Source organism: Saccopteryx bilineata, chromosome 1, assembly GCF_036850765.1.
Source record: "Saccopteryx bilineata isolate mSacBil1 chromosome 1, mSacBil1_pri_phased_curated, whole genome shotgun sequence".
Taxonomy (NCBI): Eukaryota; Metazoa; Chordata; class Mammalia; order Chiroptera; family Emballonuridae; genus Saccopteryx; species Saccopteryx bilineata.
The window spans coordinates 399,182,151-399,209,427 of record NC_089490.1 but is presented as its reverse complement, the minus strand read 5'-3'; the positions used below and the strand labels follow the sequence as shown (position 1 = coordinate 399,209,427).

Sequence of the window (27,277 nt, the reverse complement as noted above, 5' to 3'; positions counted from 1 at the left end):
ATCATTAGTTTTTCGTTTCGCGCTGCGACACCTTAGTTGTTCATTGATTGCTTTCTTTTATGTGCCTTGACTGCGGGCCTTCAGCAGAGCAAGTAACCCCTTGCTTGAGCCAGCGACTTTAGGTCCAAGCTGGTGAGCTTTTTGCTCAAACCAGATAAGCCCGCGCTCAAGCTGGCGACCTCAGGGTCTCAAACCTGGGTTCTCAGCATCCCAGTCTGACGCTCTATCCACTGCACCACCATCTGGTCAGGCTCTACCACCTCGCTTTTGATCACTCTTTGAAGCTGGCAAATAGGGAAGGGGTCAGGGGTCTGTTGGTTCCCTGGACAGGTGAGTAGTCTGCGGCCACACGGCTGCCCTATCTGGCTACCGCCAGCATAGTGCCAGCCCAGCACCCCTCAGTGTGACCCACGGGTCTTGGTGCTGGGCAGCCCAGCTGGGACCCTTTCCCCTGGGGACTTGCCGTTGCTGCAGGGAGGGTAGGAGGAGGGGGCATAGGACCAGACCGGATCTCTGGGCTCCCCCTACCCAGGGAGCACCCAACGGGGGCGCTGAGCGGGTGTGGGAGCCAAGCCCTACTCCGTGGTAGGACGCGGTGACTGACGAATCTCTTTAAAGCTGAACTGTGAAAGCACCTCAGGCCCCAGTCACCCCTCACAGTCCACCCAGTGCCACGCGCCCCTCGTGGGGTTCTGGCCCGTCGCCTGCAAGCACAGTGCCCATACAGAGCCCAGAATAGGCCTCAGAAAGGGGTGCCAGAGCCACGCAGAGCGGCCTCCTATGAGCCCTGGTTGGCCAGTCCTCCAGAGACTCATCGCTGACAACTGACAGGGGGCCACCCACAAACCATCAAACCCCCACCTGGGAGGCCTATGGGAGGGGGGAAGGGGCTTCCAGCTGGAAGCCAGGAGGTCCACTCCCATCCTACCAGCCTCTGAAACTGGAGCTAAGAGGAGACAGGCAGAGTGGTAGGCTATGCCCAAGGGGGCTGTGGGAGCCCATGAGTCAGGCTGCTGCAGGTCACCCCGAGGAGGCTGGTCTGGCTGCCCCTCCCAGCTCTGCCTACCCCCAGATGCAGGCTGCCTCACCTCAGTCTGGGCAGCCCCACCCTGCCCTGGGCAGCCCCAGGTGCCTTGACTCATGTCCTGCCACCCAGTCTAATTGCCCCCTTCCTGGATGTCATTCTAGAGGCCCAGTGTCCCTACCACCTCCTGTATCCCTCTGTGACAGCTCTCAGCGGAAGGTAACGCTCACCAGGCTGTGAGCTCCCTGGGGAGAGGCTCAACCCCAGACGGATGGGGAAGAAATGATGAGGAGACAAAAAAGTGAAAGAAGAGGTGCAGGGAGGGGCGGACAGGGCCTCGGGTCCACTGCCCCCACCCCAGAGCCCAGACACCATCTTTTAAGCAAAGGCTGAGCCCAGACCCAAGCCCCACCCACTGCTGCCCCCACCCCCCGCCACCCCCTCTCCACCCCCTGGACATCCGGGTAAGGCCAACAGCCCCGCCCCTGAAGAAGGCCCTTCGATACCCTGTGCCAAGAGAGAAGCCAGTGGCCACAAACCCCTCCCGCAGAGGGCTCCAGGCGCCTCAAGGCTCTGGACACAGCCAGCAAACAGGCACAGATCTAGGGGACTGCATCCCCAGCTTTATTCTCATGTCCCTCAGGTCCCAGCTAAGGCTCAGATGTATGTCCATGTCACAGTCCCCGGGCAACGGTCTTTGGCTCCCCACCTGGACCAGGTAGGGGACTCTCTTGTCCGCTCCCGTCTGCCTCCTTCATCTGGGGGTTCCTCCAGATACCGCCTCCTCAGCGAGGGCCGCATGGCAGAGCCAGAGCCCTGGCGAGGAGCCACTAGTGGGTACCCTGTATCCCTGCTGCTTACAGGCTTGTCCCAGCCCCAGCTCAGGGCCCCAGTGCTGGCCACAGAGGGCCCATGGGCCCAGGCCTCCTCGCCCAAGGGCTCGCCCCGAAAGCCCTGGCTCCCCAAGTTCTTGGGCTGCCTGGGGTCGCCAGTGGGACTCCAGCGGCGAGAGGACCGCACTCCCAAGCTCCCAGTCCACGCGGCGGCGTCACTGGCTGAGGGAAGGGGTGAGAGGATGTTTCTCCGGTTCCTGCACCTGGGGGCCTGAGGGAAAAGGCTCAGCTCAGGTCCGCTCCCTCCCTCGGGGGACTCCCAACCTTGGACGTGGCCCTCGGGGCCTACATCTTCAGCCCACCCTCTGTCCCTCTAAACTTCTCTCAGCTCCGCCCCTCTCATCCCAGCTGCACCGCCACCTGGCCAGGCCTCTAAAATGCCAGGCCTCTGCTTAGGCTGTTCCCTTTGCCTGGAATGCTGTTCCAGCATAGGTCAACACAACCAACTCTCACCTCCCAGTTTCTGCTCCAACTTCACCTCCCCTCTGCAGTCTACCCTGAATACCCTAATGGAAGCTGCAAACCACCCACCCAGTGCTTCTGACCTCCCTCACCCTGCTCTCCTTTTCCCCAGAGCATGGCCACCTCCTAATATTCTAGGGCTCGGCTGCTCAGTTCTGAGTGAGCGTGAGACATGGCTGGTCTGAATCACGATGCGCTAGACTTGACTTAGTATGAAAAGAAATAATGTAAAATATCTCATTAATGAATTTTTACACTGACTACATGTCGAAATGGAAATATTTCAGGCCTATTGAGTTAAATAAAATGTTATTAAAACTGCTTGACCAGAGGTGGCGCAGAGAATAGAGTGTCGACCTGGGATGCTGAGGTTCCAGGTTTGAAACCCTGAGGTCGCCGTCTTGATCACAGGCTCATTCAGTTTGAGCACAGCTCACCAGCTTGAGCGCAGGGTCACTGGCTTGAACATGGGGTCATAGACATAACCCCATGGTGGCTGGCTTGAGCCCAAAGATTGCTGGTTTGAGCCCAAAGGTCACTGGCTTGAAGCCCAAGGTCACTGGCTTGAGCAAGGAGTCACTGGCTCAGCTGGAGCCACTCGGTCAAGGCACGTATGAGAAGCAATCAATGAACAATTAAAGTGATGCAACTACGAGTTGATGCTTCTCATCTCTCTCCTTTCCTGTCTGTCTGTCTGTCTGTCTCTCTCACTAAAAAAAGTTATTAAAATTAATTTTACTGGTCTCTTTTTATTTCTTCTGATGAGGCTACTAGAAAAATCTAAATTATACGTGTAGCTCACATCTTATTTCTATTGGGCTGTTGTAGATAATCATTATTTTTATGCATGTTGTTTGCTGTCTGCCTCCTACACCAGAACACTCCCCACCGTGTGCCTGCTAGCCTCATGCCTGGCACTCAGAGCAGCCGCACTGTCACGTGAGCGAACAGGTGAGTGAGCGCTACTAGGCCAGACCAGGGCCAGCGCCCCACTCACCCTCTCGGCTGGCATCTGCTTCTTGTTCCGCCAGGGTCTCAACGGAGCCATCCCATCCCACGACAGATCCTGAGGGGACACAAGGCAGTTACTGGGCCACAAGGGACCAGGATAGAGGTGGGCAGGGCTTGTGGGGAGACACAGGGCACAGGATGGATGCCCCCTCCCCCAAGGTCAGTGTGACCACAGGGAGCTGGGGGATAATGAAGGCCAAGACTATGGACCCTCACCTTTGCCATAGGAGTGGGGTGTCCCCAGCGGCCCTGGACGGCGCTGCCGGAACCGCTGCCGGGGGGTGTCCCCGGGGCTGAATGACTCAGAGCTTCGCCCCACCAGGAATCTGGAGCTGAGCTTCCGCCGCTGCCCGCTGGCCAGAGTCTCGTCCCGCAGGCAGAGAGAGCTCTGGGCCCGGCGCATGGGTGCCGGTGCAGGGGACCCTGTAAGAGGCACCAGCAGCGGGGACATCAGAGCAGTGCCGGGAGGGGCTGGGCAGCGTGGAGGGCAGCGGGGGCGCTGCACAGGGGCAGGGAGATGAGGCTGCAGAGGCGGGAGAGGGTCTGGGCGAATGAGGGCGGGGCAGGCGGGGGGGACAGGAGGCTGGAAGCTGTGCTGGCTCTGACACTAACTCACTCTGTGACTTTGGACAAGGTGCTTCCCCTGCCTGGGCCTTGGTTTCCTCATCTGCTGACTGGAATAAATGACCTCTCACTACAGTCCCCTGCTGCTCCAAGGTCCTAGGGACCTCTGTGGATGGGCAGGGCTGGGCGGATGGCAGCACGGCCAGGCGAAAGGTGCCAGACGAGAGGGGCGTAGCAGGGATGCAGAGGAAAGCACCACTGGAAGCACCTGGGGCTGGGAAGCCAGCAGGAAAGGCCATCGGGGGGCACATGTATGAGCCACATAGGAAGGAAGAGAGCAGGTGCCAGGGTGGGGATAAAGGACACAGGGTAGGGACCACACTGGTCACCTAGCCCCCAGACCCACCTGTCCCATCCGCCTCCCTGCCCTCAGAGAGCTCCATCTCCGGGGGGCCCCCCAGGCTCTCGGTGCTGCCGGCCCCGTCGGCCCACGGGCGCGGCCCCCCAGGGAGGAACCCCTCCCGCCGGGGCCGCATCAGCCTCTTCACCTTGTCTGCCAGCCAGTTGCCCTTCCTGGGGGCAAGAGGGCACAAGAGGGAGTAAGGCCACAGAAGAAGGGGACAAGAGGGCTGTGTCAGGATTCAAAAGGCCAGGCAAACCTTCACTGCGTCTGGGCCTGAGCTGGGCCAGGGTCAGAGGGCAGGCAGGGGCACAGTTGGGAAGACTCCAGCGTAGGGGGCTAAGAGGCCACTCACTTGGCCCGGGGCAGGGGCCCAGGCTCCAGCACGCGGTACTGGTCCATGATCTTCTCCACCAGCTTCTGCTTCTCACGGCGCAAGGCGTTGAGCTGGTCCCTGGGGGTTGGGGGGAGGAGACAGCGTGAGGTCTGGCAGCAGCCAGGCTCAGGTTCTAGCAGGAACAGTCCCACCAGGTGCTAGCGCACTGACACACGGCCGTGTGGGACGATAAACTGCCTCTGCCCTAAACTGCCCGGGGTCAACACCAGCCTTCGCCGCACCTCCCCGGGTGTCTCGACAACCACAAAGGGCCCCGGGCGGCTCCGGCTCCCGCGCCCGCCGCCTCCGCAGCTGCTCACAGGTACTCGCGCTGCTCTCGGTGCAGGTGGTCCCGGCTCTCCAGGCTGCGCTCCAGGAGCTGCCGGTTCTCCCGGCTCAGGGCCTGCACCTCTGCCAGCAGCTGCCGGTTCTCCTCCTCCTGGGCGCTCCGCAGCTCCGTCAGCAGCTGTGGGAGCAGAACAGGGGCGTGCAGCCTGGCTCAGGGTGGCTGCCTTTCACGCCCTCCACGCCCACGGCCCCCTACCCCCTCCCCGGCCACCGCCCACCCTCACCACACCTCACACTGCGTGGTCAGCCGGCAGGCGCTCAGGTCCAGCTGCTGGTTGGACTCCCGCAGCCGCTGGCTCTGCACCTCCAGCTGCGTCCGCTCCAGCTCCAGCCGCGCCAGCCGGCCCCGCAGCTCCCCGCGCTCCCCCTGCAACTCGCCTCGTTCCCGGGACACCTCTGCCAGCAGCGCCTGCGCCCTGCGGAGGCACGGGGAGCTGCTCTCCAACGGGACTTGCCCCCCAGGCTCCTCTGGAGGGCCGGAGACGCTGTGCTAGGCAGGGCAGGGCCTCACAGGGACAGAGGCTGACTCGCTACCAACCCACTTTGCGGAGGAAACGCCCAAGAATGGGCCCAGCGGGGCTGGGCCGCGCCAGGGCCGGTACCTGTCGTGTTCGCTCTGCAGCCGCTGCAGCTCCTCCTCCAGGCCCCGCTGCCGCTGCCCATCCTGCATCAGGCGTTCGCGCTCTGCCAGCAGAGCCAACTCCTGTGCCTCCACGTTGGCCCTCTGGGCCTGCAGCTGCTCATGCCTGGGACGGAAAAGGGCCGAGAAGGCTGCAGGGGCCGGGGCCGGGGCCTGGGCAGGCAGACCGCAGGGCTGTCTGAACCTGGAGGTCTGCTGTCAGGTTCATGAGCTCATGAGCACGGGCCCTGGCATAGCCACGGGGCAAACACTGAGCTGGGCACCCACCACGCCCAGCGAGGGCACCGCAGGGGGCTCCAAGCACTGGTGCTCCGCACAGGGAGAGAGAAGCTCGGTGTCGGGGGAGGGAGACTCACCGGCCCTGTAGCTCCCGGTGGGCAAGCTCCAGTGCCCGCATGTTGGCCTTGAGCTCTCGGTGTCGGGTCAGCAGCCCCTCAAGCTCGGCCTCCTGCCGCCGCTGCAGCTGGGCCAGGGCCTCGTGGTCCCGCAGCAAGGCCTGCTGCTGCCCGCGGGTCTCCTCGTGGGACCGCCGCGCTGCCCGCACCTCCTCCTCCAGCACCCCCAGCTTCCTGTGCAGCTCCTGGCCCTGCGTCTCCAGCACAGACTTCTCAGCCTAGAGCAGAGGGGCAGGGGTCATGCGGGGGAACCCCAGGCCAGAACAGGAGTAGGAGACTGGGGCAGGGCAGGGCACGAGGACAGAAAGCTGTGGAGGAAGCGGAGGGCTGGGTTTGGGGCAGCAGGGAGCCAAAGGCCGAGTTTAATGGGCAAGGAGAGGAGAGAGGTGGCAGGGCTGAAGCCAGGACACGGTGGGGAGAGCAAGAGACACAGGGCAGGGACTGGCCAGCCGGGGCCAGGGTGGGGCCAGGGAAGCAGCAGAAACCAATGGTTGGCCGCGGAGAGGAGGGCTAGAGAGCGAGCACCATGGGCACAGACGTGGAGGCTGGAGGCAGGTAGAAGGGGTAGCGGGCAAGGGCAGGGGTGGGAAGGAGGGGTGCAGAACATGGTAGCTGGGATCAGGGGGTACAGGCACATGGGACTAGGGAACAGAGACAGCTGGTTGGGAGCTGGGGCAGGGCAAAGGGGCAGGAAACCATGCCAACGGGGGAGGGGCACTTGTAAGTGGGCAGGAACAGGGCAGGGAACAAGGCACCCGGATGCCACCCACCTGGAGGCGAGTGCTGTGCTCCTGTGCCCGCTGGCTCTGCTGCAGCAGTTCCTGGGCACGGCCTTGCAGGCTCCCCAGCTGCCCCTCCAGGAGGCTCAGCTGCCCCTGCAGAGCGGCCTTCTCGGCCACCAGTGTTGCATTCTGCTCGTTGGGGCGGGCAAGGGAGGTTTAGCAGTGGCCAGGCTCTGGCCCCCACCCCACCCACCCAGACCCCTCTGCCCACCACGGCCCGCCACTCACGCTGCGCTCCACCTCTATAAGTCGCCCGCTCTGGGCCTCCACGGTTCTCGGCTCCATGGGTTCCTTGGGCTCCTGCCCCACAGAACCCTGGCGCAGCTGCAAGGAGAGGCCCCGGGAAGTCACACAGGAGAGTGGTGGTGCTGGGGGACGGCACAGGGACCGGAACAGTGGGCCCTCACCCAGCCCTGCCCCCTGGCTCCCGCCTCCATCACTCCTCACGGTCCCTGTCCCCTTCCCTTGGTTCAGCAGCAGGCGCCTGGCCTCGGCTGCGCCTCCGGCCCGTCCTCTTTCTCTGGGCCCCAGTTTCTTTTTTTTTTTTTTTTTTTTTTCCTGAAGTTGGAAACAGGGAGGCAATCAGACAGACTCCCGCATGCGCTCAACTGGGATCCACCCGGCATGCCCACCAGGGGGCGATGCTCTGCCCATCTGGGGCGTTGCTCTGTTGCAACCAGAGCCATTCTAGCACCTGAGGCAGAGGCCATGGAGCCATCTTCAGCGCCCGGGCCAACTTTGCTCCAATGGAGCCTTGGCTGCAGGAGGGGAAGAGAGAGACAGAGAGAAAGGAGAGGGGGAGGGGTGGAGAAGCAGATGGGCGCTTCTCCTGTGTGCTCTGGCTGGGAATCGAACCCAGGACTCCTGCACGCCAGGCCGACGCTCTACCACTGAGCCAACCGGCCAGGGCCTCTTTTTTTTTTTTTTTTAAGATTTTATTTATTGCCTGACCAGGCGGTGGCACAGTGGATAGAGCGTAGAACTGGGATGCCGAGGACCCAGGTTCGAGACCCCGAGGTGCCAGCTTGAACGTGGGCTCATCTGGTTTGAGCAAAAGCTCACCAACTTGGACCCAAGGTTGCTGGCTCGAGCAAGGGGTTACTCGGTCTGCTGAAGGCCCACGGTCAAGGCACATATGAGAAAGCAATCAATGAACAACTATGTTGCAATGCGCAACAAAAAACTAATGATTGATGCTTCTCATCTCTCCATTCCTGTCTGCCTATCCCTATCTATCCCTCTCTCTGACTCTCTCTCTGTCCTGTTAAAAAAAAAATTTTTTTATTTATTGATTTTAGAGAGAAGGGAGAGGGGGGTTGGTGAGGAGCAGCAGTGGTTGCTTCCTGTATGTGCCTGGACCAGGCAAGCCCAGCGTTTCGAACCAGCAACCTCAGCATTCCAGGTCGACGCTCTATCCACTGTGCTACTTCATGTCAGGCTCAGCCCCTGTTTCAACATCACTCTCTCCAGATATCCTCCCCCGACCCACACCGCACATGCCAGTGAGGTGGTCCTGGATTCCCACTGGCCCCTGGCACCGGGTGGTGGTCGCCTGTTTCTCTGCCTCAGTCCCAGGTGGACTGTGAGCTCCTTGAGGGTGGTGCTGGTATTGGGCCCCACCGCACCCCAGCACCCAGCACCGAGCCCACATGCTGCAGGGGCATCAGAAGTAGCAACTGACTTTCAACAACAATTGAGCTCATTAGGAAGTGGATGTGGGGAGGCAAGCAAGAAAGACACAAAGCCACCAGGCTCTGTCCGTTTGAGAAGTGGAGAGTCAAGGCCCACAGAAGACCACGGGCCTTGGCAGAGTCAGCCTGACTCTCAGCACAGTGCTCCTTCCCACAGGCCCCAAAAGGCGGCACAAAGCAAGCAACTGGACAAGAACAAGGGGCAAAACCAGAAGGGACCCTGGAGGAGTGGGAGCCCTCGCAGCCTGCCAGGGCTGCAGGCAGGGATGTTCGCAGGGTGGGGGAGGAGGGGACAAGGCTCCCAGCTCCCAGGGCCCGAAGCCTCACCCGGAACAGCTCCTCTTCCAGCCGCAGGGCCCTCGCCTTGAGCTCCATCATTGCCTCTTCCTTGCCTGTGGTCACTGCCTGCAGCTCAGTTTTCAGCTGCTGCTCCAGGCCCTGGTACCTGCCAGGAGAAGCCTTGCCATCTACCTGTCCTCAAGCCTCCGCTTGGCCCTCTCTGCCCCTCAGGCAGCGCCCCCACCTCTGGTGCTGGAACTCTCGTTCCCGCAGAAACTCCTGGCGCTCCAGAGTCGCCTGCTCCAGCTCCCTCTGCAGACGCTCCAGCCGGGCCCCCAGCTCCTGGCCCCGCACCATGGCCTTCTCCAGCTCCTGAGGGAAGACAGAGCAGGCTCAGGGCGAAGGACAGACCACCACAGTCACCAGATACAGATGCCTAGGAGTCAGAGGACCGGGCTCCCGTCCTTGCTCTGCCACCCTAGACAAACACCTTCAACCCAATCTGTAAAACAGGAGCAGAGTCTGGTCGCCCTGCAGAGTGGGCACAAAAGAACTGGGGACCATGAGCCTGGCAAGGGCATGAGGGCAGCTCCGGGCCGGGTGTCAGGGACACTCGCTGGGCATCGGCACCTCTCTGAGCCCATGGCTCCTGACGTGCCCGGTGACAGCGAGACGTGCCCTACGTGCTGAGGCCGCACCAGCCATGAAGGAGTGGGGCTCTGCAGAAGCGGGTCTGGACAGCACCCTCAACCACAGGCGATGGCCACAGAAGACAGGAACTCAGCGAACACCAGGCCCAACCACAGTGGGAGCTGGGAGGGGGAGGACAGATGCTGCGGCCAGATGGCCTCTGGCAGTTGGGCCACACCACTGCAGAATGGGGCAGGGGGCCCAATTAGAGCTGTGGGCAACAGAGGGAGTCAGACCAAACTACTCGGGTGTGGGGGCCCTGGCAGGATAAAACCACAGGGAAGGGCCAACTCTGGACAAGCAGCCTACCAAATCCTGCCGCTGGAAACCAAGTCTACAGCCTTCACTCTGACCATCTTAACTTAGGAACCTCCCTGCCCTTTCAGGACTCCCCCCCCCCCCCCAGAATCAATGTCATTCCAGACACCCTTGCCCAATGCTGCTGAAAAACTACAAGTCCCATGATGCCCTACTGCTGCCAGCCAAAGGCTGAGGGAAGAAACAGTGGTGCAATGAAGGAGACCTGAACTTCCACCCAGACTCCTGCCCTGCCCTCCTCCAGCCCAGGAGGCCCATGTGGACAACCTCCTCAGCCTCTGGTTCCCTGACCTCCCCAACTGGTCACCTCTGACTGTGCCATAGCCAGTTATCACCAGGAAGTGCTCTGACCAGGAAATCTCACAAAATTCCCTTCTTTGTCTTCAGCCTCTTCCACCCTCTCAGTCCTCACAGCTGGCTCTTCCAGTCAGCCAGCCCCACCCTCATCCTCACTGCCTACCTGCTGGCATTCCCTCTCCATGGCTGCCCCAAGCTCTCTACATGCATTATCTTACAGCATCCTGTGAGGCAGGTAGTTTTTATTCCGGTTTTACAGGTGAGTAAACCGAAACTCAGAGAGGTTAAGTAAAATGCTCTGAGCCACACAGCTGATAAGGAGGAGATTTGGGCTATAACCCAGGTCTACCTGACAGCATCTCAGTCACATCCTACAGAGTGGAGCCCAGAGACAGGTTCTCAGCTTTACCCTCTTACCCACACCCACAGTTCTCTACTCCCCAGGCCTGCCCTACATAATGCCCAACACTGGATCAACCCAACAGTGTGAGCCCCACTCTTCTCCTTTGGAAGGAATCTCAGAGCCTATTAGTCTTCCTTTCTGAACCTCAGTATCCTTGTCAGTACAACAGGGATGAAACTGGAAACTTCTGGCCCTGGCTGGTGGCTCAGTGGATAGAACATCAGTGTGGTGTATGGATATCCCAGGTTCAATTCCCAGTCAGGATACACAGGAGAAGTGACCATCTGCTTCTCCCCTCCTTCCTCTCCCCCTGCTCTTCCTCTTCCCCTCCCGCAGCCAGTAGCTCAATTGGTTTGAGTGTGGCCCCAGGCGCTGAGGTTGATCTGAGTTCATCACCCTCAGGCTCTAAAAGTAGCTCAGTACTTGAGCATTAGCCCCAGATGGGGTTGTTGGGTCAATCCCAGCCAGGGCACATGTGGGAGTCTGTCACACTATCTCCCCTCCTCTCATTTAAAAATAAAAAGAGCCTGACCTGTGGTGGCGCAGTGGATAAAGCGTTGACCTGGAATGCTGAGGTCACCGGTTCAAAACCCTGGGCTTGCCTGGTCAAGGCATATATGGGAGTTGATGTTTCCTGCTCCTCCCCTCTTTCTTTCTCTCTCTCTCTCTCTAACTCTCTCTCCTCTCTAAAATGAATAAATAAATAAATAAAATTTTTAAAAAAATAGAAAGAGAAAAGAAACCAGAAATTTCAGGTAGAAGGTTCAACTCCTGTCTGCTGCACACCCTCCCCATAACACTGGCCCCCACTGACCCAAACACCCTTCCCATTGCCTCACTGTCGCCTCCAATTTCCCTGGGGGGCCTTTCAACACATGGCCCTTACCACTCTGCTCCAGTGGCTCCCATTGCCCTCATGAAAGTGCCACAACTCCTTCTCCGCTTGGAAGGAAGTTGAAGCTCTGCCCAACAGGAACGCTGCTAAGTGAATTCTCGCCTCCCTCCAGGCCCCACCTCATGCTCCATCCCTACAACTCCATGCCCATGCTTCCTCCTTACTGCCACTCTCCCCGCTCCTCCAGAGCACCAACTCTGCCTCATCCCAGCCTCAGTCCAGTGTGCTTCCTAGACCCCCACGGCTCCCTGCACAGTCCTGCCTCCTCCCCAGACCAGGAGCACTTCTCTGAGGACCGGCATGCCGACTGCCTGATACCGGACCTGGCGCCAAGGAGACACCCGCAACCTCCTCGAATGAACAACTAAAGGTGTTTCCTGGCCTTCTCTCTCTTTCATCTCCTGTCCCAGGCCAGCCACCTTCACCTGCCAGCTGGACAACAGGCACTGCCTCCTAACGGCCCCAGGCCCTGCACAGCAAGCTGTCCCCCCTCAAACCCAGACTCACACAGGTCTGCCACACCCCTGGCTGGCTCTTCCGGCCTGGGGAGAGAGTACCAACACCTAAAAAGCCGGCCCAACTCACCTTCCTGGCCCCTATCCTCCAGCTCTTCTGCATCCCTGAAGACCTTTAATGCCTTCAAGTCTTTGCACAGGCTGTTCCCTTGGGGTCAAATATCCTTCCCCATCTAGTGGAATCTTGACCATTCCGCAGAAGCCTCCCCAAAGCCTGCCCACCCGGTATCAGCTCCCTCCCGTGGGAGAGAACAGCACCTGCTCTTCTTAACCCATGTGCCTCGACCAGCAGGAAGTAGGCTCTGATGCCAGTATCTCCTCTGGTCTTCCAGAAGACCCACCAGCCAGCTATGAAGAGTACCCCTGGTTTACAGAAGGAGGCACTGGGGTACAGGTGAGTGGGGCTGCTGTGGTCCAAGAGCCAGTATTGGCACCCAGGCCCTCTGGCTCCCTGGCCACACTCCTATCCCCCCTAAAGCCACCCATCACAGGTAGGGGACATCTGCCCCTTTTCCAGGCCAGATGTGTCTTTAATCTCCAGTCTCAGCTCGATGAGGGGCACTCAGTGGCTGCTGATGGAATGAGTAACCCACGAACTGCAGCCACTGGCCTGGAACCCCACTTGTTGACCGTGACCTTGAGCACCACATACACACCTCTCGGAGGACCTGTCTCTCCCGGCGCTCCCGCTCGGCCTCCTCCAGATGCTGGCGGCTCTTGCTCTCCAGCTCCTGCAGCTGCTCCTCCGCAGCCTCGGCCTGGGCCCGCAGCCTGGGTCCCTCGCGCTCCCACTGCCTCCGCTCCCGGCCTGCGGCTGCCAGGGCCTCTGCCAGGGCCTCCCGCTCCCGTGACGCAGCCTCTAGCTCCCGTCCGGCTGCCTCCACTGCCTCCCGCAGCCGGGCCTGCTCCTGGATCTGGGCCTCTGCCTCCCGGTGGGCCTCGCCCTCTGCCCTCCGGGCCTGCGCCAGCTCCTCGGAGAGGCGAGCAACCTCCATGCCTCGGGCCTCCAGCTTCCGAGCCTGGACCTCCAGCTCAGCTCGAAGGGCCTCGGCCTCTCTCCTCAGCTGAGCCACCTCCTCTCTGAGGGCCTCCTGCTCTGGGTCCCCACTCATCAGGATCTCTCCGGAGGTTGGCCCCTCCAAGGCCTGGGCCTCAGGAGCCACTTCCCACTTCTGCTGTGGTTTCTGCTGGGCCGGGCCCTGGGTCCTCCTCTCCAGCTGCTGGTCCTGCTCTCTGGCCTCCATCTGCTCCTTGGGCGCGTCCAGCTGCTGACACGGGGACTCCTGCTCCCCCAAATGCACGTGGAGGCTGGGCTCTGTAGGTCCAGGCTCGCTCTCAGGCGCCTCCTGTCTTTGCCCCTGGGCCTTGGGCACTGACTCCCCAGTCTCTCTTCCCAATGACAGCTGGGCCTGAATTTTGATCTCTGGACCCTGAGGTGGAGTCACAGAGACAGAGGACTGGGGAGAGGCTCTGTGGCCAACCTTCTCCAGGGACTCCTGTGTCTCTATAGCAGGGCCTGACTCCTGGGGCATCACGTCTGAGGGATGGGAGGCCATGGCAGGTGTCTGGAGGGGCCTCTCCCTTGCTTGAGGGTCTGGATCAAACATCTGGGGACACTCAGCTAACCCCCTGAGAGCTGAGTCTGCTGCTGGGGAAGCCAGGTCCAAGGCCTGGGAATCTTCATCCCCGGCTTGGCCAACCAAGTCCTGGGAGCCATGGTCAGAGGCCCGGCAAGTCTGGGGAGCCCCAGGCAGCTCTGGAGCCGTGGAGTCCTCACTCTGCTCCTCCAGCAGGGGGTGCTGCGGGCACATGAGAGGAATGGTTAAATCCCAAAAGGGCCCCAGGAAGGACTTACTTGGATGGTTGGAGAAGGAGACTCACCTGACCACCTGGCTGCCTTTGTAACACCTGCAGCAGGGTTCGGAGCTCCCGGTTCTCCTGCTCCAGGGTCCGCAGCCGCCCAGCCTCCACCTCCCTCACTTCATCTTGTATCGAGGGGGGCGCTCCCGGCAGGGGTGCTGGGGGTGTGCAAGGCAAGGTCAGGACTCCTCCCCGCCCTTAGTCCTGCCACACCTCCTACACTCCCAGAGACCTGGGGCAGGGATGAGATCAGAAGCCATCCCTACCACAGCTGCGAAAAGCCACAAGCAGCCCTCAGCACCAGCCCCCTCCCCACTCACCCTCCCCAGGAGAGCCCGGGGGTGGCTCCAGGCTCCGCTGAAGCTCCAGCTCCAGCTCCACATTCTCCTCTGCCAGCTGGTCCACCTGATGTCGCAAAGAGCCCAGTTCCTGGGTGGGGGGGTGGGGGGGAACAGGGGGTGGGGGTGGGGGGAGGCAAGGTCAGACAAGCCCTGCCCACGATGACCAGGCCAAGTGTGTGGGCTAGAGGATCACTAGAGAAAACTAGGTGTAGGGGTCACGGGGATCACTAGGGAACCTTGGGGGACCACTGGGGTCACTCTGGCAAGCTCACCGCATGAGCCTCGCCCAGCCGGGTCCGCAGAAGCAGGTTCTCGCGCTGGGTCTCGTGCAGCCGAGCACAGCGCTCTTGAGCGGCCTCCAGCCGCTCCTCCAGCAATGCCTTCGAGGCCTCCAGCGTTCTGGAGAGCGCCCGCTCCTCCTGAGGGGAGGGGCGGACAGAGAGCCAGCATTCCAGGGCCACAGATCCTGCCTCCCCTCTCCCACCTAGCCCCACACCCCTGGGGCTCTCTAGACCCCACCTCTCCCCTCCATCTACCCCTTCTCCCTAAAAATTGCTTTCCAACTTCGCACCCTTCTAGGCCCTATTTATCGCTCCCACTTTTAAGGACCCTCCAGACATCGCCCCCTACATTTGGCCCCGCCCTCTCCTCCAGGACTTACCTTTACCTACAACCCTCCCTTCCCCCTCCATCTGCCCCATCTTCCAGGGAGTCTTTCCCCAGACAACACCTCACCCATTTCTCCCAGCCTTGACTGTTCCCTGGGTAAAGCCTGACTCTCTCCTCCAAGCCCGAGTTTGCTCCTCCTCATGGCCCACCCCCTGCAGGCCCCGCCCCAGACCCCGCCCCCCACAAGCCCCACCCTCCTGACTCTCACCTCCAGCTGGCCCCGGCAGGACTCTGCTGCTTGCAACCGCTCCCGACAGCGTCGCAAATCCTCCTGCAGGCGAGGCAGGCGGCCTGCCCGCTCCCGCAGCGCCTCCGCCTCTTCGCGGTACAGCTCGGCCCGCTTGGCCTGTCCCGACAGTGTCTGGGCCTGGGCCAGATGGTGGAGAGCTGGGAACGGCCAGCCTTGGGATCGGGTACGGGAAGGAGCAAGGGTGCAAGGAGGAAATGGGACGCCGGAGGGGTGGGGAGAAGGTTAGGAGATGCGGCAACGGCTGGGGGGTATCTGAACGCACCTCCTGGCGGAGCCTTCGAATTTCAGCCTCCAAGCCCTGCACCTCCTCCTGGGAGTCGAGCAGCAACTCGGCCTTCTCCTCCCTGGAGGAAAGAGGCACTGGAGGGGTCTGGGGCCCAGCAACTCCCAGGCCTTTCTAGGCCCGATCCCACTCATATCCATGGGGCTGGGCACCCCATCCAGGCCTAACCGACCTCGCTCTCCCAGGTCCCCTTCCGCACTCACAGCTCCTGGCGCAGGCGCCGTAGCTGGGCCTTCGTGTTGGCCAGCTGCAGGGCCAAGTGGTTGGAGGGGCCCTCCAGAGGAGTCCTAGCAGGAGCCTCGGGCAACAAGGGGGCTTGTTCTCGCTCCAACAGCAGTTCAGCCAGCCGCTGTGGGAGGTCAAGGACCAGGGGTCAGAAGTATTCGATCCTGTGCCCCCCACATCTCCCTGCGACCACCCCAGGCTGAATCTGGCTCTTGCAGCCCTGCTGGCCCAAGACCCCCAACACCACACTTGGGCCTCTGGGTCCCCGTGATCCTCCCATTCCTCCACCTGGCCCTCAATGCCCCTGCTGCCCCCTACCTGGGCCCCCACATCACGCTCCCGTGCCAGTCTCAATAGTGTTCCCATCAGGCTCCGGGACAGTGTCTCCAACTCTGAAGGTGCCAGCTCCCCAGGCTCGGGTCCGGCCAGTGCCAGCACCATGCCTGCCCCAGGCTGAGTCACCTGGGTGGACAGGGAGAGCAGTTCAGCCTCAGAAGTTGGGGGCAGGGCATTGCCAGCTGGTACCAGTCCAAAGCCGTACCTCCTGGATGGCAGCAGCCAGCTCACTCTGGACCTCCAGGCTGAGGCCCTGGATGTGCCGGATGAAGAGTTCCCGGTGCTCACACTGCAGGGGACAAGGTGGGGAGGCTGGCACCAGAGTCTCCCACCTCTGCAGCCAGAGCTGGACCTGCCCTTCCCTCTCTCGCTCACCTGCACCGATGCTCCCAGCAACAGGCGAAGAACCCCTTCCAGCTCCTCCACCGCCTCCTCTGCGGGGCACAAGCCACAAGGGGTCAACAGGTGGGCGGAAGGGGAGGATCAGGAAGGGGGGGTGGGAGGGAGTACCTGAGAAAGGGTCAAACCCCAGTGTCTGAAGGTCTGGGGGTGGCGACAGGATCAGCAACTGCAGCTCCTCCTGGGGGCGTAGGGGGTGGGAGACAATGAGATGGGCCTCCCTGCAGGGGGCTCCCGCTGGCCTCCCCTCCCAACCTCACCTGGTAGAAGTCCCTCAGTCGGCTCCACAGGAAGTTCAGGTTCCGCACCCGCCAGGCTGCAGGGCCATCACGGCCTCTGATGGTCTGAGGGCCCCCTCGGGAAGTAGGGACACTGTGGGCACAGGCGGCCATTGGCGGGAGGGATAGTCAAGGACTCACCTGCCCTCAGCAGGCTCCGCCCTCAACCCTCAGGCTCTGCCCACCAGCCCTCCCAGCCAGCTCCCCTGGGGCCCCTGGGCTGGCCCCTAGTGCCCCTTACATGATGCCAAGCACCCGGAGGAGCAGGGCCCCATCACTGAGCTGCAAAATCCTCTTCTCCGGATAAAGGGGCCCCTCTCCTTCCTCCTCCTCTTCCTTCTCGGGTTCCTCAGCCTCTCCCACCAGCCCAGCCAGTCCCAGCGCCTGTGGGAAGCAGAGACACGTCAGCTGGCCCATGTGGGAGCCCCCCATCAGTAGAATGAATCCCAAGCCCCTTTGACCAGGCCCCTGAGCCCACACAGCCCCCTCCTACAAAATCCCTAAATGTCTGCGCCCCGCCCCCCCAGGTCTGGAACCCTTTTCCTGCCTTACAGCCACCTGGACTTCAGCACCACATTGGAGCCCACCCCACTCAGACCCAGACCCTGTCCCACCCTTCCCCCCCAACACCATCCCCTCCCTGCTGCTCACTTCCCCTCCGCAGCCCCTTCCACCTGCCGCCTCACCCAGGTGGCCAGACTCCCACTCAGGAAGGCTCTGAGTCTGGGCCCTGTGCCCCCATCCATGACAGGTCAGGGTGTTGGTCCCACTGCGGCAGCTATACCTGCCCTGAGAGGAAGAGGAAGTCCCCGAGTGGGGGATCCCGGGCCCAGCCACAGAACCCTGTACAGCTTCCTCCTTCCGGTGCAGGCTGGCCTGTGCACCCCCAGAGTCCTGCCTCTGCCCCTGCCTCTCCAAGCTGCATCCTCCCCAGGGCTCCTCTCAGCAGGGACTGAGATTCACGGGAAGGCGGCGCCCCAAGGAGCAAGGTGCCCAGCTCTCCTGGCTCGGTGGACAATGGCAGGTGAGTTCTTCATCTCTTGGCCTCTGTTTCCCAACTTGAAACCAGAGAGGGTGACCACAACCGTGCATCGGCCAGGGCCTCCGGGAAGGCCTCGGCCTTAGAGGGTGAGTCTGGGGATCCACACTTGCCTCTTCTCATTTGCTGGCTTCCCTTCCCCTTGACATTTCTCCAACTTACCCAAACTTACCCGACCTGTCCAGCCTGGCTCAGAAGCCACTTCCCTCAGCAAGCCCCCTCTGAACCCCACCCCCATATTCTACACACTCTAGTCTAGACAGTTTCCCGTCTGTAAAAGGAGTGGGACTTCGTCCTCTAAGGGGAGCAGTTTGATACAGAGACCAGCAGCATCTGTCTCTTAGACAAACAGGCCAGAACTTCCCCATTTCCCCGTGGCTTACTGCGGGGCCTCATGGTTTCCTTCACCAGCTCCACGCAGACACAGTGCTGGGGACTAGGATGTAACAATAAGCCACATGGTCCCTGCCCCAATGGGACAAATAGTGTATTGGGGAGACAGCTACCCCAAATCACACAGAGTAGCGTTGCGGTGATACCAGGTGCATGGGTGGGGAAGGGATTCGACTTCAGGAAAGGCATCCAGAGGGGGCTCAACAATGGAGCTGAAAACAATAAAAATAAATAACATTTTAAAAACCTATAAATAAATAAAACAATGGAGCTCAGATCAGGGATGACTGGGTAAGCTAGGCAGAGTGGGCACAAAGGAAGGTCATTCCAGGCAGCAGGAACAGAGTGTGCAAGGGCTCTGTGGCAGCTGGAAGCATGGCCAGTGTAAAATTCAGAAATGATTTGTGGTTTGTAGATTCCAAGACTCTATTTCTCTCTTAAATCTCTGTAGTCAGGTTACACGGTTGAGCTGCTATCTGGCTGGCGGCAGTTCTGACACAGCAGCTGTTGCCTGCACGTGTCCACACTTCAGAAGCATTAAACCCTGCAGAAAGGGTGTCTGCACCTGGTGTGTGTGTGTGGGGGGGAACAGAGGCAAGAGCAGAACACTCCTTTAACCCCAAAACCCAAAGAGTAGGAGCTCTCCGGGAGGAGAGCCAGACTTGTCAGGTCAGCAACACTTCCACAGCAGAAGTCAACTGCAAAGCTAATTTGAGAGCCCACCCAGATGGCTGCTGGTGGTCTTACTGTTGTCTCATGGGTAGTTGGAAGGGGTGCTGGTCTCCACTCTTGACAACTCACCAGAGGAGATCTCAGTGAAATAAATACACAGACTCGGTCGGACTCAAAAGGTGAAGGAGTTTTCCAAATGCCATAAACAATTTGTTTCGCTTCTGTTTTCCTTTTCATGTGTGCATCAGAATTATATTTGATGACAACCTACATCTAAGTCTAAAAGAGCTCCTCGGGAAGTATAAAATAAGGGTTCTAGTGATGAAAGAGACTTGGGACATGGTTAACAGGCAGCATTATTTTTTCTCTTAGCAGCATCTGTTAACAAATGATGACATCTTCGATTTGATAAAATATGGAGTTGTAAGAACAATCGTAGCTTACCAAGAGCTAGTCATGGTTACAAGTACTTTATGCTTATTAACTGATTCGCTCTGGACAAGGAGAAATTAGCACTATGAATCATCTCCAGTTTACAGAGGAGGAGACTGAGACTCAGAGGGGTTAACAACTTGCTCAAAGTCACACAGCCTTTAAGTAGTCGAACCAACTGAAAGAAGGCAGTGGGACCAGAGGGCAAAGTTGCGCAAGATCAAGGTGAGCTAGGTCTAACCAGGCAATGGGAGGCCGTGCAGGGTTGTTAGCAGAAGGGTTGTTTAACCCTTCCGAGGTGCATCAAAAATGAGAGTAAAAAAAAAAAAAAATGAGAGTCATCCTCTCAGAGAGTTGTTATAAGAATTCCATGAGCTGGTGCCTGGTTCATTAAATGGTCCCTGGTGTGGTATTATCTTTGTTTTTGATGATATCAAGGATCTGTCCCAATTTGAACCCCCTGTGAATTTACTTGTTTGCATCCCCCTACGATTCCAGCCCAAGAAGTCTTCTGGAGCCCCTACTGGGTGACCTCATCACAGCCTTTCTGGGCTATAGCCTCCGAGGCAGGGGGCCGTGTCGCCAGCTGCTCTCACATCCGTCACTGCAGACATGCCTGGCTGAATGGCAGTCTTCTTCCCTGACTTGGTTCAGCTGAGTCAGGCAGAGGGAGGCTGGGGCGGAAGGTGGAGTGCAGGCTGTGGAGGGCTCCATCATGCCCTGACACAGAGACCCTGGGATTTGAGGCTCAATTAGCTGTTGAAGGATCAACAGAGGCCAGCAGAGGTCCCTTTCCTTTGAATAAATTTTTTCCTTTGAAGAAGTTTTCAAATACATGATCAAAAATGTCAAGAGTATACCTGACCTGTGGTGGTGCAGTAGATAAAGCATCGACCTAGAATGCTGAAGTTGCTGGTTCAAAACCCTGGGCTTGCTGGGTCAAAGTAACTACTACAAGTTGATGCTTCCTGCACCTCCCCTCCTCTCTCTCTTCCCTTCCTTAAAAAAAAAAAAAAAAACCTGACCTGTGGTGGCGCAGCGGGATAAAGCGTCAACCTTGGAACACTGAGGTTGCCGGTTCGAAACCTTGGGCTTGCCCGGTCAAGGCACATATGGGAGTTGATGCTTCCTGCTCCTCCTCTCTCTCTCTCTCTCTCCCCCCCCCCCAAAAATAAATTTAAAAAAAAGTCAAGGGTGCAAAAGGATATAGAAAAAAATCAAGTCTTCCCCCTCATCACTTCCAATCTCACCCCCAGTCTCCCTCTCACCATCTTATTTTCTTTCTTTTTTTTCCTTAAAATTTTATTTATTGACTTTTAGAGGGAGGAAGAATGAAGGGAAGAGGAGCAGGAAGCATCAACTCCCATATGTGCCTTGACCAGGCAAGCTCAGGTTTTTGAACCAGTGCCCTCAGCATGCCAGGCTGATGCTCTATCCACTGCGCCACCACAGGTCAGGCTCCCTCTCAGCACTTTCTGTGTCCTTCTGAGGTTCAGCTGCCCGTGTCCTATAACAGGTGGTTGCAACCACACCCACAGCTGTGCACCTCTTTGCTTTACAATATATTTTGCAATCTGCTTCATTTCTGTTTAGGCCCTTGGCCTTTTTTTTTTATTATTGATTTTAAAGAGAAAAACATCAATGTGTTGTTCCACTTATTTATGCACTCATTGGTTGATTCTTGTATGTGCCCTGACCGGGAATCAAACCCACAACCTTGGTGTATCAGGATAACACTAACCAACTGAGCTACTCTGACAGGTCTAGCCTTGGCCTTTTTTTTTTTTTTTTTTTTTTTTTTCTGAAGTTGGAAATGGGGAGGCAGTCAGACAGACTCCCGCATGCATCTGACCGGGATCCACCCGGCACGCCCACCAGGGGGCGATGCTCTGCCATCTGGGGTGTTGCTCTGTTGCAACCAGAGCCATTCTAGCGCCTGAGGCAGAGGCCATAGAGCCATCCTCAGCACCCGGGCCAACTTTGCTCCAGTGGAGCCTTGGCTGCGGGAGGGGAAGAGAGAGACAGAGAGGAAGGAGAGGGGAAGGAGTGTTGAAGCAGATGGGCTCTTCTCCTGTGTGCCCTGGCTGGGAATCGAACCCGGGACTCCTGCACACCAGGCCAACGCTCTACCACTGAGCCAACCGGCCAGGGCCTGGCCTTGGCCATTTTAATGGATGGGTGTATCTTACCATGCTGCTATCCCATCATCATTTAAACTGTCTCTTGCTGACAAATATTTTACGTTTGCATCTTTTGCTTTTACTACATTGCCATAGTAACTGCCCTTCTCAGGTAGCATTTTCTGGCAATATTTAAAGTAGCTCAGTGCTCACTGCTGATGGCATGGGGACCCAAGAGGCAGGTAAGAGGCAGAGAAAGACAACAGACAAGCCTGACCAGGTGGGGTGGCGCAGTAGGTAGAGCGTCGGACTGGGACACGAAGGACCCAGGTTTGAAACCCTGAGGTCACTGGCTTGAGCTCACACCCAGCTTGAGCGTGGGCTCACCAGCTTGAACATGGGGTTGCTGGCTTGAGCGTGGGATCATAGACATGACCCCATGATTTCTGGCTTGAGCCCAAAGGTTGCTGGCTTGAAGCCCAAGGTCGCTGGCTCAAGCCCAAGCTTGCTGGCTCGAGCAAGGGGTCACTAACTCTGCTGTAGCCCCCCGGTCAAGGCACATATGAGAAAGCAATCAATAAACAACTAAGGTGCCGCAATGAAGAATTGATGCTTCTCATCTCTCTCCCTGTCTGTGCCTATCTGTCCCTCTCTCTGACTCTCTCTCTCTCTCTGTCTGTCAAAAGAGGTGGGGGGGGGGGGAGCCAACAGACAGATGGGCAATGTAGTCAGTTGCTGCTGTCTCCCTCCAATCTCCTCCCTGGGGGCCCAGCTTACCATCTGCAAACCATGGGAATGCGAAGGACTCTAGCTCCCAGTTTCCTTCTGGTTCTGAGTCATCTGGAGAGTTGGTCTGACCCAACACCAGAGCAGGAGGGCTCTTAGGTGGGAAGGAACAGAGTTCAGGGAGAAGACCAGGACCGGTGGGGGCCGGGTCCAGCCAGAGCCCTGGACCAATCAGGACTGAGTCAGAGACAGCTTCTTCTCTCCATGCGTGGCAAGCCCAGAGCTCCCCCTGCCCTCTGGCGCCCCAGCAGCCTGCGGGCCCAGCTTCCTAACTATATGGTGCAGGGTCCCAGCCTCAAGATCTAAAAACAAAAACAGCCTCCAGGATCTTCTAGGCTCCTGGACCTCTCATGCTGAGTCTGAGGAACTCCCTCCTCCTCACCTAGGTATCTGAGATGGAGTGGGTTTTCCACCCACCATTCTGGGGTGAACTTAGTGAAGCAGAGTTGGACAAGAGCAGAAATGCCTGGCAGAGTGGCCCAGATGAACTGCTCAGGTACAAGGAGGCAGTGGGAAGCCACAGTCAGGGCGGGCAGGGCCCAGTGCATGTGCCCGGGGTCAGGCTAGGTGCCTGGGGATTCGGGCGCGGCCTGCAAGGTGGGGGCTCCAGCAACTGAAAAGATCTGAGCCCCCACTACCTGAAACTTGGCCAGCTCTCCCTTCTTGCTCTTCTCACGGCCCCCACACACACTTCTGGGGGCACCTGCCCTGCCTCCCCGTCTTACCAAAGCTGGGTGCTGGTACCAGCTCTCCTCCGGGCAGCCTCCACCCATTACCCAAGGAGTCATTTGAAAATATTACCCGGCTCAGACCATGGCCGGTTGGTTGAGTGGTAAAGTGTCAGCCTGGCGTGTGGATGTCCCACGTCCAATTCTTAGCCAGGGTACACAGAAGAAGCTCTCATCTGTTTCTCCACCCCTCCCCCTCTCACTTCTCTCTCTCTCTCTCTCTCCCTCTCTCTCTCTCTCTCTTCTCCTCCTCCTGCAGCCATAGCTCAATTGGAGCAAGCTGGCCCTGGGCACTGAGGATGGCTCCATGACTTCTGCCTTAGGTGCTAAAAAATGGCTCTAGGTCCTGGCCGGTTGGCTCAGCGGTAGAGCGTCGGCCTGGCGTGCGGGGGACCCAGGTTCGATTCCTGGCCAGAGCACATGGGAGAAGCGCCCATTTGCTTCTCCACCCCCCCCTTCCTCTCTGTCTCTCTCTTCCCCTCCCACAGCCAAGGCTCCATTGGAGCAAGGATGGCCCGGGCGCTGGGGATGGCTCCCTGGCCTCTGCCCCAGGCGCTGGAGTGGCTCTGGTCGCGGCAGGGCAACGCCCCGGAGGGGCAGAGCGTCGCCCCCTGGTGAGCAGAGCTTCGCCCCTGGTGGGCGTGCCGGGTGGATCCCAGTCGGGCGCATCGGGAGTCTGTCTGACTGTCTCTCCCCGTTTCCAGCTTCGAAATTAGACAGAAAATAAAGAAGAAAAAATGGCTCTAGTCCTTCGCATGCCCATGGTTTGCAGATGTAAGCTAGGCCCCCAGGGAGGAGATTGCAGGGAGACAGCAGTGGGATAAAGCGTCGACCTGGAACGCTGAGGTCGCCTGTTCGATACTCTGGCTTGCCTGGTCAAGGCACATATGGGAGTTGATGCTTCCTGCTCCTCCCCTTCCGCCCCCCCTCTCTCCTCTCTGAAAATTGAATAAATAAAATCTTTTAAAAAAAATGGCTCTGGTCGCCTAACCTGTGGTGGCGCAGTGGATAGTGTCAACCTGGAAACACTGAGGTTGCCAGTTCGAAACCCTGGGCTTGCCTGGTCAAGGCACATATGGGAGTTGATGCTTCCTGCTCCTCCTCCCTTCTCTCTCTCTCTCTCTCTTTCTCTCTCTCTCTCTCTCTCCTCTCTATAATGAATAAATAAAATCTAAAAAAAAAAAGAAAAAAAATGGCTCTGGTCACAACCGAGCAACACCCTAGATGGGCATAGCATCGCCGCCTAGTGGACTTGCTGGGTGGATCCTGGTCAGGGCACATGCGAGTCTGTCTCTGCCACCCCTCCACTCACTAAATAAAATACATATATACATACATACATATACATACATACATACATACATATTAACCAGCTTGAACTCTGGCTGGTTGGCTCAGCAGTAGAGCATTGATTGGCCGGGCATGTGGAAGTGCCTGATTTGATTCCCAGTCATGGTGCACAGGAGAAGCGACCATCTGCTTCTCCACCCCTCCCCCTCCCCTTTTCTCTCTGTCTCTGGCTCTGTCTCTCACTCTTTCTCCCCTTCCTGTAGCCATGGCTCAAATGGTTCAAGCAAGTTGGCCCTGGGAGCTGAAGATGGCTCCATGGCCTCACCTCAGGCAATGAAATAGCTTGGTTGTCGAGCAACAGAGCAGTGGCCCCAGATGGGCAGAGCATTGCCCTGTAGGTAGGGCTTGCCAGGTGGGTCCCAGTCCAGGAGTATATGGGAGTCTGTCTCTCTGCCTCCCCACTTTTGCCTCCCCACCTCTCACTTAATAAAAAGAAAAAGAAAGAAAATATTAACTGGCTCATGACCCTTCCCTCCTTAAACCCTTCTCTCTGTACTTTGAATCAAGTTCCAGCTTCCCACCATGACCTTCAATATCAACTTCAGAGACATCACAACAGGAGTTTCTATATGAACAATCTTCATGACTGTTGAGGATAAGTTACCAGGGATACTCAAACTGCAAACCAGGAAGATGAGATTGTCACTGTCTGCCTCCCCTCTATCTGAAGAAATCTCACTGGCTGCTTTCAGAACTCAGAAACTAGGATTATGGTTAAATTGTAGCCAACCGCCTGACCAGGCGGTGGCGCAGTGGATAGAGCATCGGACTGGGATGCCTAGGACCCAGGTTCAAGACCTCAAGGTCGCCAGCTTGAGCGCGGGCTCATCTGGTTTGAGCAAAAAGCTCACCAGGTTGGACCCAAGGTCCCTGGCTCAAGCAAGGGGTTACTCGGTCTACTGAAGGCCCATGGTCAAGGCGCATATGAGGAAGCAATCAATGAACAACTAAGGTGTCGCAATGCGCAATGAAAAACTAATGATTGATGCTTCTCATCTCTCTTCGTTCCTGTCTGTCTGCCCCTATCTATCCCTCTCTCTGACTCTCTCTGTCCCTGTTAAAAAAAAAAAAAAATTGTAGCCAACCATTGTTAACTGTAATTATTAGCCATTGTTTTTCTTTTGTTTTTACAGAGATGGCTCTTATTAAATACCTGATTGCTTGTACCATAGGCTTAACTTTGGGAGCCATCTTCATCATTGCCACCTGAAATGAGAGGCCATTGTTTAACTGAACTGACCTAGTCTCGAGACAGACTGGTTTCTGAAACCCGTATATAATAATAATGTCTTAATTGGTCCTTTCCTGATGCTTCAGCCTAAAAATTGGCACAAATATTGAGCTGGTTATAAGACTCACAGATGGCAAGCCCGTCTCTGGCTCATGCCTGACAGACCCAAGGAAGGCATTGCCACTGTAGGATCAGGGACTTTAAAATGTTTTGTTTGATCTGTGTTGTTTTCTGAGAGAAGAATCTTGATCAAAAGGGGGAGATGAGGAATAGAGTGAAGAAATAAAATGAAGTCACTATAGTCAAGCTGCTAAATTACTAAAATAAAGTATATTGAGGTAAGAGGAAACAATTTTTTTTTCACTTTTAAGAGGTTGAGCCTGACTGGTGGTGGAGCAATGGATAGAATGTTGACCTAGGACACTGAGGTTCCAGGTCTGAAACCCTGAGGTCACCAGCTTGTGTGCGGGCTCATCCAGCTTGAGCACAGGCTCACCAGCTTGAACCCAAGGTCACTGGCTTGAACAAGGGATTACTGGTTTGGCTTGAGCCCCCGGTCAAGGCACATATGAGAAGCAATTAATGAACAACTAAAGTGCCACAACTATTAGTTGATGCTTCTTATCTCTCTCTCTCTTCCTCACTCTCTCTCAAAAAAAAAAAAGAAAGAAAAATTTTATTTGAGCCAAACTGATGGCATATGCCAGGGAGCAAGATTTCAAATACTCCCAAGGACTTTGGATGACACACAATCTTGGAAGAAAGAGATAGTGTCTCCCTTTAGAGCAAAAAGCAAATCTGCTTACTGTCTTGAAAGATAAAGCCAAAAAAGAGGCATAGTTGCTACCCATTATAGGGGGTCCTCGGGTTACAACACAGTTCCGTTCCTATGACAGTGATATAACCCAAATTTTGGTGTTAGTCGAAACACACTCTCGCCTAAGTCACTTACCTATCTAACACAGTGGTAAAATCATAACGTAGAGCATAAAAACACAACTAAGCCACAGAAAAAGGAAAAGGACATAAATACACTGTACTGTACACTGTACTGCAGTAACAGAAAAAATGACAAAAAATGAGTGTAAAAAAAATTCCTTACTGCCTGACCTGCGGTGGCGCAGTGGATAAAGCGTCAACCTGGAAACGCTGAGGTTGCCAGTTCAAAACCCTGGGCTTGCCTGGTCAAGGCACATATGGGAGTTGATGCTTCTTGCTCTTCCCCCTTCTCTCTCTCTCTCTCTCTCTCTCTCTCCTCTCTATAATTAATAAATAAAATCTTTTAAAAAAATTGCTTACTGTTATTCCCATGGTTGGCGTGCACACTAAAAGGGGCATTACAAGGTGGGAGAGAGTGATTACTGGGAGGAGGAAGCTGGAGAGGCAGGAGAACCTGCAGAAGGTGCTGAAGATACTGGGTCAGGTGAATCAGGATTGCCTCAGGAAGACGCAGGAGACAAAAACACCCACGTCTCAATTTTTTAAAGTTTTTATGGGAGTGAGCGTTGTAAACTTGAAATGTTGTATATCAGGGCTGTTGTAACTCGACCCCTGTATAAAAGATTTTAGCACCCTGCACTCCTATGATATGGCCCATCGTGTGCACCAGGGTCCTCTGACCCTCTTTGTGTTACCCTATGAAATTCGGACTTGGAAAACTGGTCCCAAAATGCTGATGTTCTGGCTGGTTGGAATGTAAAGTATTCTCAGTTCTGTATAATCCTGGAATTGCCTGGCCTACTGCTTTCTAGTGGTTCTTTCCCTGGCCTTGGGTAGTCTTCCTCTCATACGTGCACACGCCGGTACTTCTAGATTCAAGAATGTTGGGCAGCCTGACCTGTGGTGGCGCAGTGGATAAAGCATCGACCTGGAAATGCTGAGGTCGCCAGTTCGAAACCCTGG

General features: G+C 57.3%; 1 protein-coding gene and 1 long non-coding RNA gene across 2 annotated transcripts; one reads left to right on the top strand and one right to left on the bottom strand.

The window, feature by feature from the left end:
* Positions 1 to 1,925: 1,925 nt before the first annotated feature.
* Positions 1,926 to 17,413, bottom strand: CCDC88B (coiled-coil domain containing 88B). Its single transcript, XM_066251897.1, has 27 exons — positions 17,311 to 17,413; positions 16,866 to 17,008; positions 16,607 to 16,718; positions 16,458 to 16,527; positions 16,323 to 16,381; positions 16,153 to 16,236; positions 15,930 to 16,073; positions 15,590 to 15,735; positions 15,366 to 15,447; positions 15,062 to 15,220; positions 14,457 to 14,603; positions 14,164 to 14,272; positions 13,865 to 14,001; positions 12,640 to 13,782; positions 9,110 to 9,237; positions 8,914 to 9,031; positions 7,124 to 7,219; positions 6,884 to 7,024; positions 6,075 to 6,331; positions 5,681 to 5,824; positions 5,308 to 5,494; positions 5,051 to 5,196; positions 4,710 to 4,808; positions 4,361 to 4,527; positions 3,607 to 3,813; positions 3,377 to 3,445; positions 1,926 to 2,128 (listed from the first exon to the last, which is right to left on the bottom strand). Exons 1-27 carry the CDS (start codon positions 17,368 to 17,370, stop codon positions 2,073 to 2,075), a joined length of 4,410 nt encoding a protein of 1,469 aa, XP_066107994.1. The 5' UTR covers positions 17,371 to 17,413; the 3' UTR covers positions 1,926 to 2,072.
* LOC136318879 (uncharacterized) lies at positions 15,130 to 17,272 on the top strand. Its single transcript, XR_010728135.1, has 3 exons — positions 15,130 to 15,266; positions 16,341 to 16,412; positions 17,152 to 17,272. It is a non-coding gene; the product is annotated as an uncharacterized lncRNA (long non-coding RNA).
* Positions 17,414 to 27,277: the final 9,864 nt, after the last annotated feature.

Excerpts from the sequence above, each read along its gene's own strand:
- CCDC88B (XM_066251897.1), bottom strand. The coding sequence starts at position 17,370 with ATGGATGGGGGCACAGGGCCCAGACTCAGAGCCTTCCTGAGTGGGAGT. Across the intron at positions 16,382-16,457 it reads GGGGTTTGACCCTTTCTCAG|AGGAGGCGGTGGAGGAGCTG; the intron begins GTACTCCCTCCC and ends TGTGCCCCGCAG. Across the intron at positions 14,273-14,456 it reads GGCTGGGCGAGGCTCATGCG|GAACTGGGCTCTTTGCGACA; the intron begins GTGAGCTTGCCA and ends CCCCCCACCCAG.